We start from the raw sequence: 13,552 nt of genomic DNA, 5'->3' as shown, positions 1-13,552 counted from the left end.
CACTCCTCCAAAGCTAGTGTGACTTCCATGGGCATTGGCTTAAGATGACCAGAGCACAAAAGACTCTGCAGTCATTCAAACAGCGCACTGGTCAAAATTCACTCTGAGGCTGCCTTTGCTCAATGTTGGATGTTTATTTATTGACGTAGGTTCCTAGTCTATGTTTTCTTTCAAATTACATCCCACCAGTTTCTTTTCATGACCTGTCAGAGATTCTGCAATAGTTATATGACATCATAGATGTGTTAGAAGAAGTTGCACATCAGTAATAAAACAACGAATAGTCATGTCCTGGATGTAATTATAAACTTCTTACTTCAAAGATCTCCTTACTTAAAGCCAAAAGATTATATTCCAAAAGGCGTTTACAAAGCCCAGGTATTTGTAGAACAACGAATTAATGACGTCTGTCAATACGTATTCATCAGGCAGCCACAGGGGCTCTCTCATCCAGGTAACTTCTCTTCGGCAGCCATACACTGAATGGAACTCCACAGCAAACTTGTTTTTCTTTGGCATTTGACATTGAAATATCCCCCTGCTTCTCATTATGTTACTCAACTTCCCACTGCTATAACAAAATGCTCAAAGCGGTAAATTATCACAAGAAAAAGGTTACTTGGCTCATGATTCTGTTAGTTCTGCTCCAAGACTAAGTAGAGTTGGGCTTCTGGTGATGTCATCGTATCATAGTGGAATGAATTACTATTAAGAATGCTGATCTAATCCCTCCTACCTAAGTCAAACCTTAATAGGGCTCGACCCTAACGAGTATTCTGTGCACCCATGACTCTCAGATATCTATCATTCAGTATAATTGTGGTGGATCCACTTTCACATCTTGCATCCAGATGCCTGTACATTGGAAAAACACTTTTCCCTTATCAGACCTTGGGCACATCTGCTGGAAGCATCTCTGCCAGGCAGATTCTGAGCAAGCTGTCTGTTCTGAGGATGCCTGTCCTTGCAACAGAAGCTTCTCCCAAACCGTCAGGGTGACTGGCTTGACCCACAGCTTGGCTGGATGCTGTAAGCTCCCAGCGTCTGGCCAGGTAGGCCCTTCAGAATGTGAGCTGTCCTTATGATGAGGTAGTCATCTGTGGAGAAAGGCTCTTTGGGAGCTTTAATAATCCACAGAGGCCAAACTATCAAATAGCCAGTGTTCTGTTCTGCAACCACTTTCCAAAAGCTGCAGCAGTAAAAGACAGCTGCATAGCTGGAAAGAGAAAAAGAAAAGGCTTGTGTTGGTCTTCCATAAGCAAGGCCAAGGTCAAAATTTTATTTGTTCACAAATAAAATTTAAGGCCTCGACCACACTGGAACTTTTCCTCATGTGCTTTTTTTTCCTCCCCCAAATTTAATTCCTTTTATCATCTAGTGTGCTGACCAGATGTTGAGCTCTGAACGTAGGCCTTTAACATGCAGGGTTTGCCAACCCTGGCAATGCCTGCTTCTTACTACATGCAAGAATCCCAGTAGTACTCTTTTAGGGTAGGCTTCCATGAGGGGCAAGGGTAAAGCTGGTCCAGTCTCCTGACTGGTGATCCTGTGGGTGCTTTCAAACGTTCTGCATTTGCCAAAATTAGCTTGAGTGATACTTGTAGTAGTAAATTTAACAAGAAGAAGAAGGAGGAGGAGGAGGAGGAGGAGGAAAAGAAGAAGGAGGAGGAGGAGGAGGAAAAGAAGAAGAAGAAGGAGGAGGAGGAGGAGGAGGAGGAGGAGGAGGAGGAGGAGGAGGAGGAGGAGGAGGAGGGGAAGAAGGAGCAGGAGAAAAGGAGAAGGAGGAGAAGGAGGAGGAGGAGAAGAAGGAGATGAAGAAGAAGAAGGAGACGACGAAGACGAAGACGTCTCTAGCTAAACAAATGAAACATGCCCTCTCCACTCCCAAGGTCTCTGTAGTCCCGAAAGGGCTGCTTGCTCTTGTTCACTTGGTTACTCCTGGCAGGATTTGATGCTCAAACACTAAGTGGTTATTGTGCTGACTGCTTCTTTTCTCTTGCAGTCTCAAATGTGAATACAAAGGATGCTGTAGCGCTTCCTATTTCCTTTGCCTTCGACTCAAATTCTGTTTATGTTTTCTTCCTTTCTCCCTCAGTGCCTGTTGGTTTCTTTCTTATGAATTCCCCTTTGCATGCACACCCCCTGTGCTCTGACCTCTTCTTGGCTTGTTTTATTGCCTGAAGCAGGAGCGCCTTCACCCCTGGCCCAGGCTGACTTCGAACTTGTGGCTGTCTTCTGCCTCTGGAGTGCTGGGATGATGGCTAAATCACCATGCTTGGTTGATCTGCCCATTTCAATAGGATCTTTCCCTGTGTCAGCCTATCTTACCTTGATTCCTGACTTTTCCCTCGGTTTCTCAGTGAAAAGCAATGTAAGAAAGAATTATTTTTCCAAATTTCCACATTAAACCGATTGTCATCTGTTTGTGGACAATGTGTCTCCACCTCTCTGTAAAGGACAAACCTCGTGAGCCTCTGTGAAGTGCTGTCAGGGTTCGGTGCTGAGGACAGGGCCGTGAATTCCCCAAGCAGTGACAAGGGGTGTGTGCAACCAAAGCTGCTACACTCCTCATGTGCGGCTCTCTAAATTGGAAAACCTATTGGGATGTAAATGGCTGTAGTTTTATAGTAGGATGATAGTTAAGGCATCTTATTTACCTTTGTTCCATGCCTTCGTAGTATGTGTGTCTCTGTGTGTGTGTATGAATGCATGTGTGAGTGTGTGTATATGTGTGCATGTGTGTGTGTGTATGAATGCATGTGTGAGTGTGTGTATATGTGTGCATGTGTGTGTGTGTATGAGTGCATGTGTGAGTGTGTGTGTGTGTGAGAGAGAGAGAGAGAGAGTGTGTCTATGTGTGCCTGTGTGTGAGTATGTGTGTGTGAGAGAGAGTGTCTGTGTGTGAGTATGTGTTTGTGTTAGTGTGTGTATGTGAGTGTGTGTGAGAGACTATGTCTATGTGCGTGCGTGTGTGTGTGTGTGTGTCTATGAGTATATGTGTGAGTGTGTGTGAGAGAGAGTGTCTTGTTTGTGAGTGTGTATCTGTGTATGAAACTCTGTGTATGAAAGTCTGTGTGTGAGAGTGTCTGTGTGTAAGTATGTATGTGTGTGAGAGAGAGTGTGACAGTATCTCTTTGTGTGTGATTATGTATGAGAGAGAGACAGAGAGACGGGGAGAGAGACAGAGAGAGAGAGAGACAGAGAGAGAGAGAGAGAGACTGAGACAGAGACAGAGACAGAGATATGGATGCTGGGGATCCTAGAATGCCTTACACATGAGGGACAAGTACTCTACCACTCACATTTTCACCGTTCTTAGTAACTCATGGTTTTAAGTAGCTCAATTGACTCTATCCACCAGACTAAACAATGTTTAGTAAACACTGTTTCAGCCATAACATTAAATGCGTCTGGAAATAGTGGCGCACGCTTGAGTGATGCATCCAACAGTGCTGGTAACAGCCGGCAATTTATTGCTTCACATCATCTTACAAGTCCAAGCTCTGTTCTTGCCTTCTACTACATCACTGGTCCTTAAACTTCTGGGTGGGTGAGCCTTTAACACAGCTCCTCATGTTCCCAACCATCAAATGATTTTTGTTGCTACTTCATGGCTGTAATCTTGCTTGCTGCTTTTATGAATCCGAGTGTATAATGTTTTTGAGATAGAGGTTTTCCAAAGGGGTTACAACCCACAGTACTAGAGTGGATGAGAACCACTTGTCTACATACCTCATTGGAATCTCAAGTGCCTTTCTTTATCTTCTCATTTTCTGTCTCTGTTGGTTGTCCCACCTCCATCCTGATCCTAGCTTTTCTTCCAGGGCTATTCTGTGTTCTTGAATGTAGTGTCTCATCCTGTGTTAGATATCCACAGAGCCTCTGGGACACAAGAGTACAGCATTGCTGACTACCTGCTGACTACCGTGTCCCCACAGATCTGTTTCTTCAGGCTCAGCTTTCACCCTGCCCCTCCTGAACCACCTCTAGCAAGCTCACTCTCCTCTGGGACTCAGTGTCACCAACCCCTGAGACCGTCTTTTCAACCTCTTATCCTCAATTCTCTGCCATTGACCAAGACTCTGTTTTAATGTGTTTGTGTGGGCAGTGGGTGGCATGGGGGAGAAGATCAAACATAACCCCCCTAGACTTTGAGGAGTTTCCTGTAGGAAAGACAGCATGAGCCCTTACAGTCCTGCCCTTCCCCTTTCTGACATCCTCCCTGAGGCTTACAAGGTAAGGCAGCCCTAGTCAAGGCCAGCCCCTCCCACATCTCCTCCTTGCCCCGACTCCCATCTTCTTGCACTTTATATCTTCTAGTACCACCAACCTCCTCCTTTCTGATAACGTTTTTCTTTTAAACAGTTGCCTAGATAGAAAGAAAAAACAAACAAACAAAAAACCCTAAAAAACCCAAAACAAAAAACAAACAAACAAACAAACAAAAAACCCTCTATCTCGTTGATCCCAGGACCTGTGCTGGTTTTAACTTCTCTGGGGCGATTTCTCTTCATCTGTTTTGTCCATGCTTATTCTTCGTTCTGTCCATCCCAGTAAATTCTCCCTGCCCATCCCATGGCCACACTGAAACTGGCATAGCTAAAATCCAGATGTTGGACATCAGTGCCCACCCTCCGTACTGAGGCTGATAGATTTGAGATTCTATCTTCCTTGACTTCTATGACCTTATTACCTCTCTTTCTGATTTCGTTTCCAGCCTTCTATGGTGCCCTTTTAACTCATGGGTATTCTCACAGAATTCCCCCTCTGAGCCACACTGCTGTTAGCTGCTATGGATGTGTGTACTGAGGACTTGCAAATCTGTAGATTCAACCTTAACTGCTCCCCCTTTCTCTAGAGGGTCACCTCAGTATGTGTCTTCCAAAGTATCTCAAGTTCTACATGGTCTTGAAGAATGCACCATCACACCCACTTTCTAACATTTTGATCCCTTCCTCTGTTCTTCTGAATTTTAAAGTGGTTGGCTCTGAGAGAAGGTGGGGGCAAACTTTCAGAACCATTCTGAAACACCGCAACCCAACCCCTATGCTTTCCAGTAGCCACGTTAAACTTTAAAACAGAACAGATGAGTGAATTAGAAATAGATTTTACTTAACCTAATTTTTGCCAAATGTCATTCCTTTATAAGTATTTACATGTTAATCAGATAGCTCCAATTCTTTTTAAAGGCTTGAAAACTAGAGTATAATTTGCTATGGCACATCTCAGTTGAAACTTCTCATAGGAACGGGAACCTCGTCTGTGGCTATTGGCTGCTCACTGCCACCTCCACAAATCTCCCTTCATCTAGCTATAATCCTGCAAGTCCCTTTTCACTTTCCACTCCCTGACTTTGAATTGCACACTAGTTATTCCTCATTTGGGATATCGCACTGGCTCATAAGAACCAATTTTAACTAGGCCTGAGTGGGACCGGCCTATTAATCCAAGCTGTTTGGGACTGAGGCAGAAGGCTCACAATTTCAAGGCCTACCTTGCCTATAAGAGTAAGTTCAAAGCTAGCTTGGACAATTTGTTTCCAACTAAAAAGTAAAAACACGACCAAGGCTACTGGTTATTAGTGTAATGTTTGCTTAGCATCTAAGAGCCCTTAAAGATAAACAGATAAACCAGCCATGCTTTCTCTGTTCAAGGGAGCACACTAGATCCATTGGAATGATGGACAGAGTGGAACATCTACTTATATCCAGAGGATAAGAAATGTCCTAGAGTCATTAACATTTACTCCACACATCGAAGCCGTCATCCTTGAACTGAGTATCTAAGAGGTCAGCAGTAAAGCCATCAGGATTAAGAAGCTGATACGTATCTCACGCAAAGGTTTTGAGACAGCTAAAATTATTCCTCATTGCCACATCATAGTTTCAAATTTATCCCTGAGCAGTTTTGATATAATTCATACAATCTATGAATACAATAGTCATATACACAATTTTTAAGAATATCACCTTTACTTATTGATGTGCATGAGCAGAGACCAGAGGACAAATTAAATTACAGCAGTCAGTCCTCTCCCTACACCAGTCAGCTTTGGAAGCAAGAGTCTCTATCCACTGAGAAATCTGGTAAGCACAAAAATTTAAAAATGAGGATACTTGTATCAGAGATATATACCTAGAATTTACTTCTGGCATTTTCAGAAAAGTAAAATAGTAAAATTTAGCATTTCACTTCAGTTTCAGTCCACCACCCTTTCCAGCCTTCACTCTTTCTTCTTTCTTTTTTAATGGATGAGAGAGAGAGAGAGAGAGAGAGAGAGAGAGAGAATATAAGAGCCCTGCCATCTCTCTCTCTCTGTATATGTATATACACACATACATATACATTATATACATACACATACATTATATACGCACACATATACACACACACATATATGTGTATATATGTATATATGTATATATATATATATATATATATATATATATGTGTGTGTGTGTGTGTGTGTATACACACACACACACACACACACACACACACACACACACACACACACAGTCGTCTATGGAAAGCAAATCAACAAACTAAGTGACCCAATTTCTGAATCACCTTCTAGCTCCTCTTTTGGAACCTTCTTCTCAGGGCAACCCAGCATGCCTGCCTAAATACCCTTTATGTTGGTAAACATCTCTTACTATATGATCATATGGAAGCTGGAATCTGCCTTTCCTGCTAAACTACAAGATCCCTAAGGACACAATGGAACCCCTGTGCTACTTTAATTTTTAAACAAACAAACAAACAAACAAACAAACAGATTCTTTAAAAAATATGGAATACAATTCATGGCCCAGCTTGTTAGAGCCAGCCTACTTGTTAGAGCTCTACTGATAGGTAAAGTGGTAATTTGTTACTGTAGACCCAGAAGTGCTCTTCTAGATCCACAGACACTGAATGAAGTAAAATACTTGGAGTGTTTTCCACTGATAAATTCTAGGCTGTGATAGGATGACACAGTATTGGGGTTAAAATCTTTTCATCTGTTTTACTGAAACCTCACCATGATCATCTCCTCTAAGGAAGACAGAGTTTCAGTTTTATGCATTGTATGGACATGTTCAACAGTCTGAAGTAGGAGTAAGGGTCTCCTTGGGAATAGACTAAAATGTAGATGTTTAACTTCATGTGTATGTGTTCTGATCTACTCAGAGAATACCTAGTCTAGGATTCTGCAGCATTTTCTTAGAAAGCATTTGCATGACTCTTGTGTTTGGTAGGGATTGATCTTTGAAGTGCATTGTCTGCTTCCTATGGTAGAGCATAAGAAGAAGGAGCTGAAAACCCACCTCTGTGTGGGCTAGGAGAGGTGCTCTCTGGGGATATGTAAACCAACATGGCCTTGAGGAAGGAGATGCACAGCCGAGATGCTGAAACAAGGCATCACGCATTGCCTAGACAGCAAATATGCAAGGAAATTTGAAAAATCAGCAGTGAGAATCTTGGTATATTTTATAATTTTCCCATGGCATTTCTTAAGCTTCAAAGTAAAATTTAATAGAAATATAAAATCTTACTATTAGCGTATTTTAAGCTACCTTCAGGAGCCAATGGTCATTCAACAAATAATTAAAAAACACTTTAGGGATGTCTAGGACAGTGAATGTTTTTAAAATAGGACATGTTTTTAACTTTAAGGTCATGTAAAATTCCATATAGAATTGCATTTCTGGTTCAGAGTCTATAAAACCATCAAGCATAGAGGATATGGGAAACTATTCCATGTGTGGAATAAGTTAACTTTATAACCACTGTGGGGGAAAAATGCATTTTCCGCTTAAATGCCACTTTTAAGTTCTGTCTATTTGTTGCCCATTGTTAATGTTTTAGAATTTGAAAATCATTGAATGATTTTTTTCAAAGATGCTTCTGATTTTCCTCTATGTCAAATAACACCCAGAAGGAGGTGGTGGATAAATCAAGACCATCAAAGGCCCCAGACTTTCCCTTTTAGCTCATTATTTCAGCTTTCTTCCTCAATGAGCCTTATTCAGGACCGTTAACAAGGATCTAATTGGTTGGCTTGAGTTTCCGGTTTTTGCCATTTGCTGACCAGTGTCTGCTACTAGTTTTAATGAGATTCAAGCAAGGCACACAAGTGGACCAGTAGCCTGGATGGAGCGATGAAGCTGCAGACATAGAGAGTCAATTGAATCAATCAACAAAATATGTCTTAATTGTAGCAACACTGCAATAAATAGGCTGGTACAAGTCTGTCAGGCTGCCTCATCTCATTCTTGCCTATTTCAGTCAACTCTGCTTCTGCTAGCCATATGAGTCCAAGATTTTTGTTTTGCTCACGAATGGATAAGACCTCCCTCTAGCCATCTCGATTTTTGGAAGATGCACTTTGTCAGACAGCTCAGTGGAAGCTGAGTGGGGGGTGGGGGGGCGGGCAATGCCGTTCTTACCATTGTTCGGATCTTGCCTTTACTTCTGCTCTTCATTTACTTGCTCTCAATGCTTCTGCTGATGTCTGCTCTTTTGCAGGTGATTCGTAAGGGCTGGCTGACCGTCAGCAACATTGGCATCATGAAAGGGGGCTCGAAGGGCTACTGGTTTGTCCTCACTGCAGAAAGCCTGTCCTGGTATAAAGACGATGAGGTAAGCCAGGGAGAGCGACGTTCGCCCAAAGTGTTTCTAAAGTGAAATTAATGGCTACTGTTGGGATGCTCAGTTCCGGACACCAGTGAGGTCTGTCTGTAAATGCTGCTTGAAAGAAACTCCCACTTTGCTTCCTTCTTACAGATCTTTAGTTTTACAACGCTCCCACTGAATTTCCTCGCCTGCTTACTTCTTAAGTACAGTCCTATTTTGCTGACTTAAAGAAATGAATTTTTGGGTCTGGAGTTGGAAACTTTTTTCCTTATATTAATATCAAGTCATTGGTACAACTTAAATGAAAGCAATTTTTATTAACTAATGTGTTGAAAAGGCATAAGGTAATAGGGAAACTGCTAAGGCATTGTGGAATCGTTGCTATGGTATCCACCTCAAATGAAAGGCTAGAGGCATGGTAAGATTTCTGGTCTTCACATTAGTATTAGATCATTATACACATTTTCTCCTTTGAGAACTTGATATCTCTGTAAAAACATAAACAGTGGCGTTCTGGCTCATGTTCAGCACTAATAATGTCATCCTGTGACTTACTGCTTATTTAAATCTGACAGCAACATAGGCATAGAAAAGTCACATTAGTCTTCGAGAGCCATTAAGGTGTCATAAAAATCATAGAGCTAGATTCAGGAGGGCATGGGTTGAGATTGAACTGTGTTTTACAAATGTTAATAGCTCTGTTCTACCCTGTGACGTCATTGGTGGTTGTAATATAGCGCACAAGCATTCGATAAGAGTGTTCTCCGAGGGCAGGACCGTGAACAGGTGCGATAACCTCATTCTTATTGGCTATAACAGATACAAGTGTCAGAGTTAAGAATCCCTCCTACTCTAGCTTGACTGCTTCTGAAAGCATCAAAAGATGCTCCTGTCATGTCTTGGAAGAGGAGCTTCCCAGCTCAGGGTTCTTTCCCTTGCCCCATGTCTTCTGTCTAACAGTGTGTTGGAAAATATCGGACAATAGCTTGATTCCCATGAACGATTCTGTGATATGGAAATACAAATTCCGTAGAAACGTTAGAACAGAATCTGCCATTCAAGGTATAATTTTCAGATTTTTGTGTCACCAATTTTTGTGTAAAAACTAATATTGGTCATTCTGGTGGTTTGAATCAGAATGGCTCCCATAATCTCATCTCTTATGACTCCTCCTTAGTCAGCAGAGAGTGGTACTATGCGAAAGGATGAGAAGAATTGGAAAGTGTACCCTTGCTGAAGTCGTTGTAGCCTCATTGGAGGAAATGTATCACTGGGGGTGGGCTTTGAGGTTTGAAAAGCCCATGACAGCCCCAGGCTCAGACTGTCTCTCTTCCCCAGCATATAAATCAGAATGTAGCTCTCAGAGCTGCTCCAGTGCCAGGGTGTGCCATGCTCCCTGCCATGATAGTAATGTCCCAAACCTCTGAAACTGCAAGCAAAGTCCCAATCAAATGCTTTCTTTTCAAAGAGTTGCCTTGATCATGGAGTCCAGCCCAAGGGTGGTGACCATCTCCAAGGAGTTGGTGTTAGTGGGGCAGAACCCTCTCCGGCATCCATTCTCAGCCCACTGCACCCAGGCAGCCACCACTGTCCTTCTCTACCCAGATCACTGGCTTCCCTGGTCAGAGCTGCCGGCCTCTGCAGATCATTTCTGAGTGTGCGGTCAGGGCTAAGGAGAGGGGGCAGCACTGCCCCTTGTTCTTTGGGAGAGAATAAACAAGTGATAGAGTCTGCTGGGCGCTGGGGTAGGAAGGAGGGTAAGAGGATGGGGCTCACACAGGAAGTAGGAGGAGTGTGGGGCTGAGCTGCACACCAAGGAGCTCTTGAATCTCCATGGTACTTATCTGGGAGCGTTACTGTTGTAAATGATGTTTAGATTTTAAAGGGGCTTGCCACCATGGCTCAACTACAGGTTGACTGAAGGTGACTCTGTTGACAACCTTTTAAAAAGTCCCCCAAATATAGAATATTCCTATGTGAATAAAAAGCTATCATTCTACCTTACCTTGTGGAGCTAATATTTTGGTGAGTGGACTGCATAGGCTGTCCCTATATGTACATCAGTACTAAAATACAGTGGAAGCCTGATTCAGAAATTATTATTATTATTATTATTATTATTAATTATTATTATTATTGTCAAATAAATGTGACAAGGGAAAGATCCTTGGATTAGTTGTGGATTCATTAATTTGTTTAATGATAACTTATATTTACATTTTCATAGAGGGTCTCTGTATTATGATTTTTTGGTCACCATCTTGCTTTCTTTTGTAATTAGGCAGGTGCGTGGTTTCACTGTCACCTAAATGGCTGCTCAATAAATAGATTATGTCCTATGAAAATACATGGTTTTATTTAACTTTTGATAGTTTTTTTGAGTGGAAGAGTAAAGATAAATGACTTGAGAAATATAACCATGATTAAGAAACAAGTTCAAGGCTCTTCCAGAATGACACTGATGGAACACAAGGCTGTGTGGGGCAGCTGGTGCTATGGATGGACGTGGACTGGGGGTGTGGCTTTGTTGTGGCTGCCTGTACTCAGTCAAGCCACTCCACTCTTCTGAGCCTCAATCTTTTCACTGAGCTGTGGGAACCATTACTGACCCAACCACCTGAGAGGGATTTCACAATTTCCCAGAAAGCTTTCATAAACCACGTGTGAGCCAGGGGCCCTGCTACCACACTAGTGTGTTGACTTGTGCTATTGGGAAGTATCGGCACAGTCACCCTGAGGAGGTAATGCCATTCTTAGACTCACTTGTTTTTTGGCTCTCAGTTTGCTTTCGTTATTTCACGTTCTGATGCCATGTGTATGGGATCTGGGTTTTCTTAATGAAGAATGGCAAGGCTTAGGTAACAAAAAGAAAATTACATCTGTTAGGTTTGTTCAGTCAGGTTTTGCACACTGTCTCTCTTCTAGCATATGGGTTTTCCTATGTCTTAACCAAGAATTAGGAATGATATTATGAAACTGACTCCTTTCTGAGCTGGCATGGCAAGTCCATGATAATCAAGGGATAAGTATGACTGTAAAGGCATCATTTTCTATTTTCTTCTTGTTCAGAACAGATATATATACCTTACTCTTAAGTTTCATTGGATACATAAATGACGCCCCCCTCCACTCACACACAAAGGATCCATTGATAGTTTTTGAACCTGTACTTTAACCATTCAATATAGCAACAATTCACACATGCCACAGATATATGACTTTAACCAAAACGAAAGGTTTCTGCCTGTGTTCCAGGTAACATAATGTCACCATATTATCTTCATAGAGTTATTCTATGCAATGTGTTAACCAGAGTTTATCTACTTAGCAATACTTAGCTTCTAACATACTCCGAGACTAGAGCTTGTGCAATGCGAAAGGTCAAGGCTCATCTTTCAGAGCACAGCAGTTTCTAAGCCATCCCAGACCTGGAATTTTCTATGCAAATGGTCATGAACCTATTTTTCAATTGGTTGCATAGGCCCAACTATGGCGTCTTCCCCACGTCCCTCTGCCAGTGTGTGCATGCCAAGGCCTACAGGGTTAGGGACATCCACTTATTAGGGTGAGCTTAGAGCTCAGGCATGCAGACTTGGGATCTGAGATGACTAGCACATAGCTCTTTGACTTCTATCAAAATCATAATGTATGGGTGATCTTAGCACTTGTCCTTGCTGAGTACTCACAGGAGAAATACAGCAACTTTAGCAATGTCAATGTAGAAAATCAGTCCCTCTCTATAGCAGTTATGCCAGTGGGCACCCATTTGGTATGCTTTTGGCATCCTTATCCTCTTTGGGCCCAACCCCAGAATAGCACATTGGCTGCTATCTTTCTCTTTATCTTGCAGTTTAACCCTTTAATGGTGTCCATCTAGAATAACCCATTTGAAATTCTTCTTTGAATGTCTTATATGTGTGAGCACATACGCTCTCTATCTTATGACTCTCTATATCATACAGTCATATATCAACACTAGTCCAGACAAAATGGTCAAAATGTTTGACAAATCCAAATGCCACCTGGCTTTAGAAAAGAGGACACTCACAAGTTAGTCGTGGCAATGGTGAATAGCACTTCTTGTTGCCATCCCACCTTGCTTAAATGCCAGGCCTGCTCTCCCTCCCTGGACTTTCCTGGCGATTGCTTTCATCCTTATGGGTACCATTTGTGTATTTGCAATGTCTCAGGCATCGAGTTAAGTGAGTGCTTTATGGTTAGAGACCTATGAGAACAAGGGATTTAGCCAGCCATGACATGTGAGTGTCATACCCTTCCGCACCTGAACATTTCCAAACATGCATGTTTTGCAACCTTGTTATATGTGAGACACTGCTATGGTCACTCAGGATAAAATGATTAACAAAGAACCCATGGTGCCTGCTCTTTTGAGCAGGGATAGTCTGAATAAAGAACACATATAAACAAACCACAAAGCTTGCCTGGTGCTGATTGTAGTCCATAAAAAGTCAAGCCAGGGATGTGTGTGACATAAACAGTGTCTGAAGTAAGGGATCGCAGGAGGTAAAAGCTTTGAGTGATCAGAGAAGGTCATACCAGTGTCCTAGGGCAGAACTGAACTGGGGTGACTGGGGCAAAAGAAAAAGTGACTCTAGAGATGAAGGATTTCAACTGTCAGGGTTAAAGGAGACTTGTAAATTTTTTTAGCTGGAGGTTGCATGATCAGATTTTATCTATCTATCTATCTATCTATCTATCTATCTATCTATCTATCTATCTGAGAATTGATTGGAAGAGGATAAAACTGGACTGGGGGTTAGGAGTTGTTACCATGACTACCAGAGAGGCCATGGCACCCTAGGCTGGCCTGAGCTGATGGTAAGAGTGGGTAGACACAATGTAAGGGAGGTTTGAGAAGATGGAAGCTGACGAGGCAAATGGCACATGAGGACTGTACGCACTGTGCACCCAGGAG

General features: G+C 42.3%; 1 protein-coding gene across 8 annotated transcripts in view; it reads left to right on the top strand.

Annotated features, from left to right (window-relative positions):
• Positions 1–13,552, top strand: part of Dnm3 (dynamin 3) — a 495,872-nt gene that overhangs the window by 238,046 nt on the left and 244,274 nt on the right. For all 8 annotated transcript variants that reach the window (XM_006496604.4, XM_006496602.4, XM_006496601.4 and 5 more), the window contains one exon: positions 8,509–8,622. In XM_006496604.4, the coding sequence (XP_006496667.1) occupies positions 8,509–8,622 (114 nt within the window). Of the gene's footprint in view, positions 1–8,508; positions 8,623–13,552 lie in introns of those variants that run through there.

This window comes from Mus musculus, chromosome 1 (genome assembly GCF_000001635.26).
Source record: "Mus musculus strain C57BL/6J chromosome 1, GRCm38.p6 C57BL/6J".
In the NCBI taxonomy this organism is placed as follows: Eukaryota; Metazoa; Chordata; class Mammalia; order Rodentia; family Muridae; genus Mus; species Mus musculus.
Note: the sequence above shows the minus strand (reverse complement) of the source record. Positions and strands in the feature narration are given on the sequence as shown.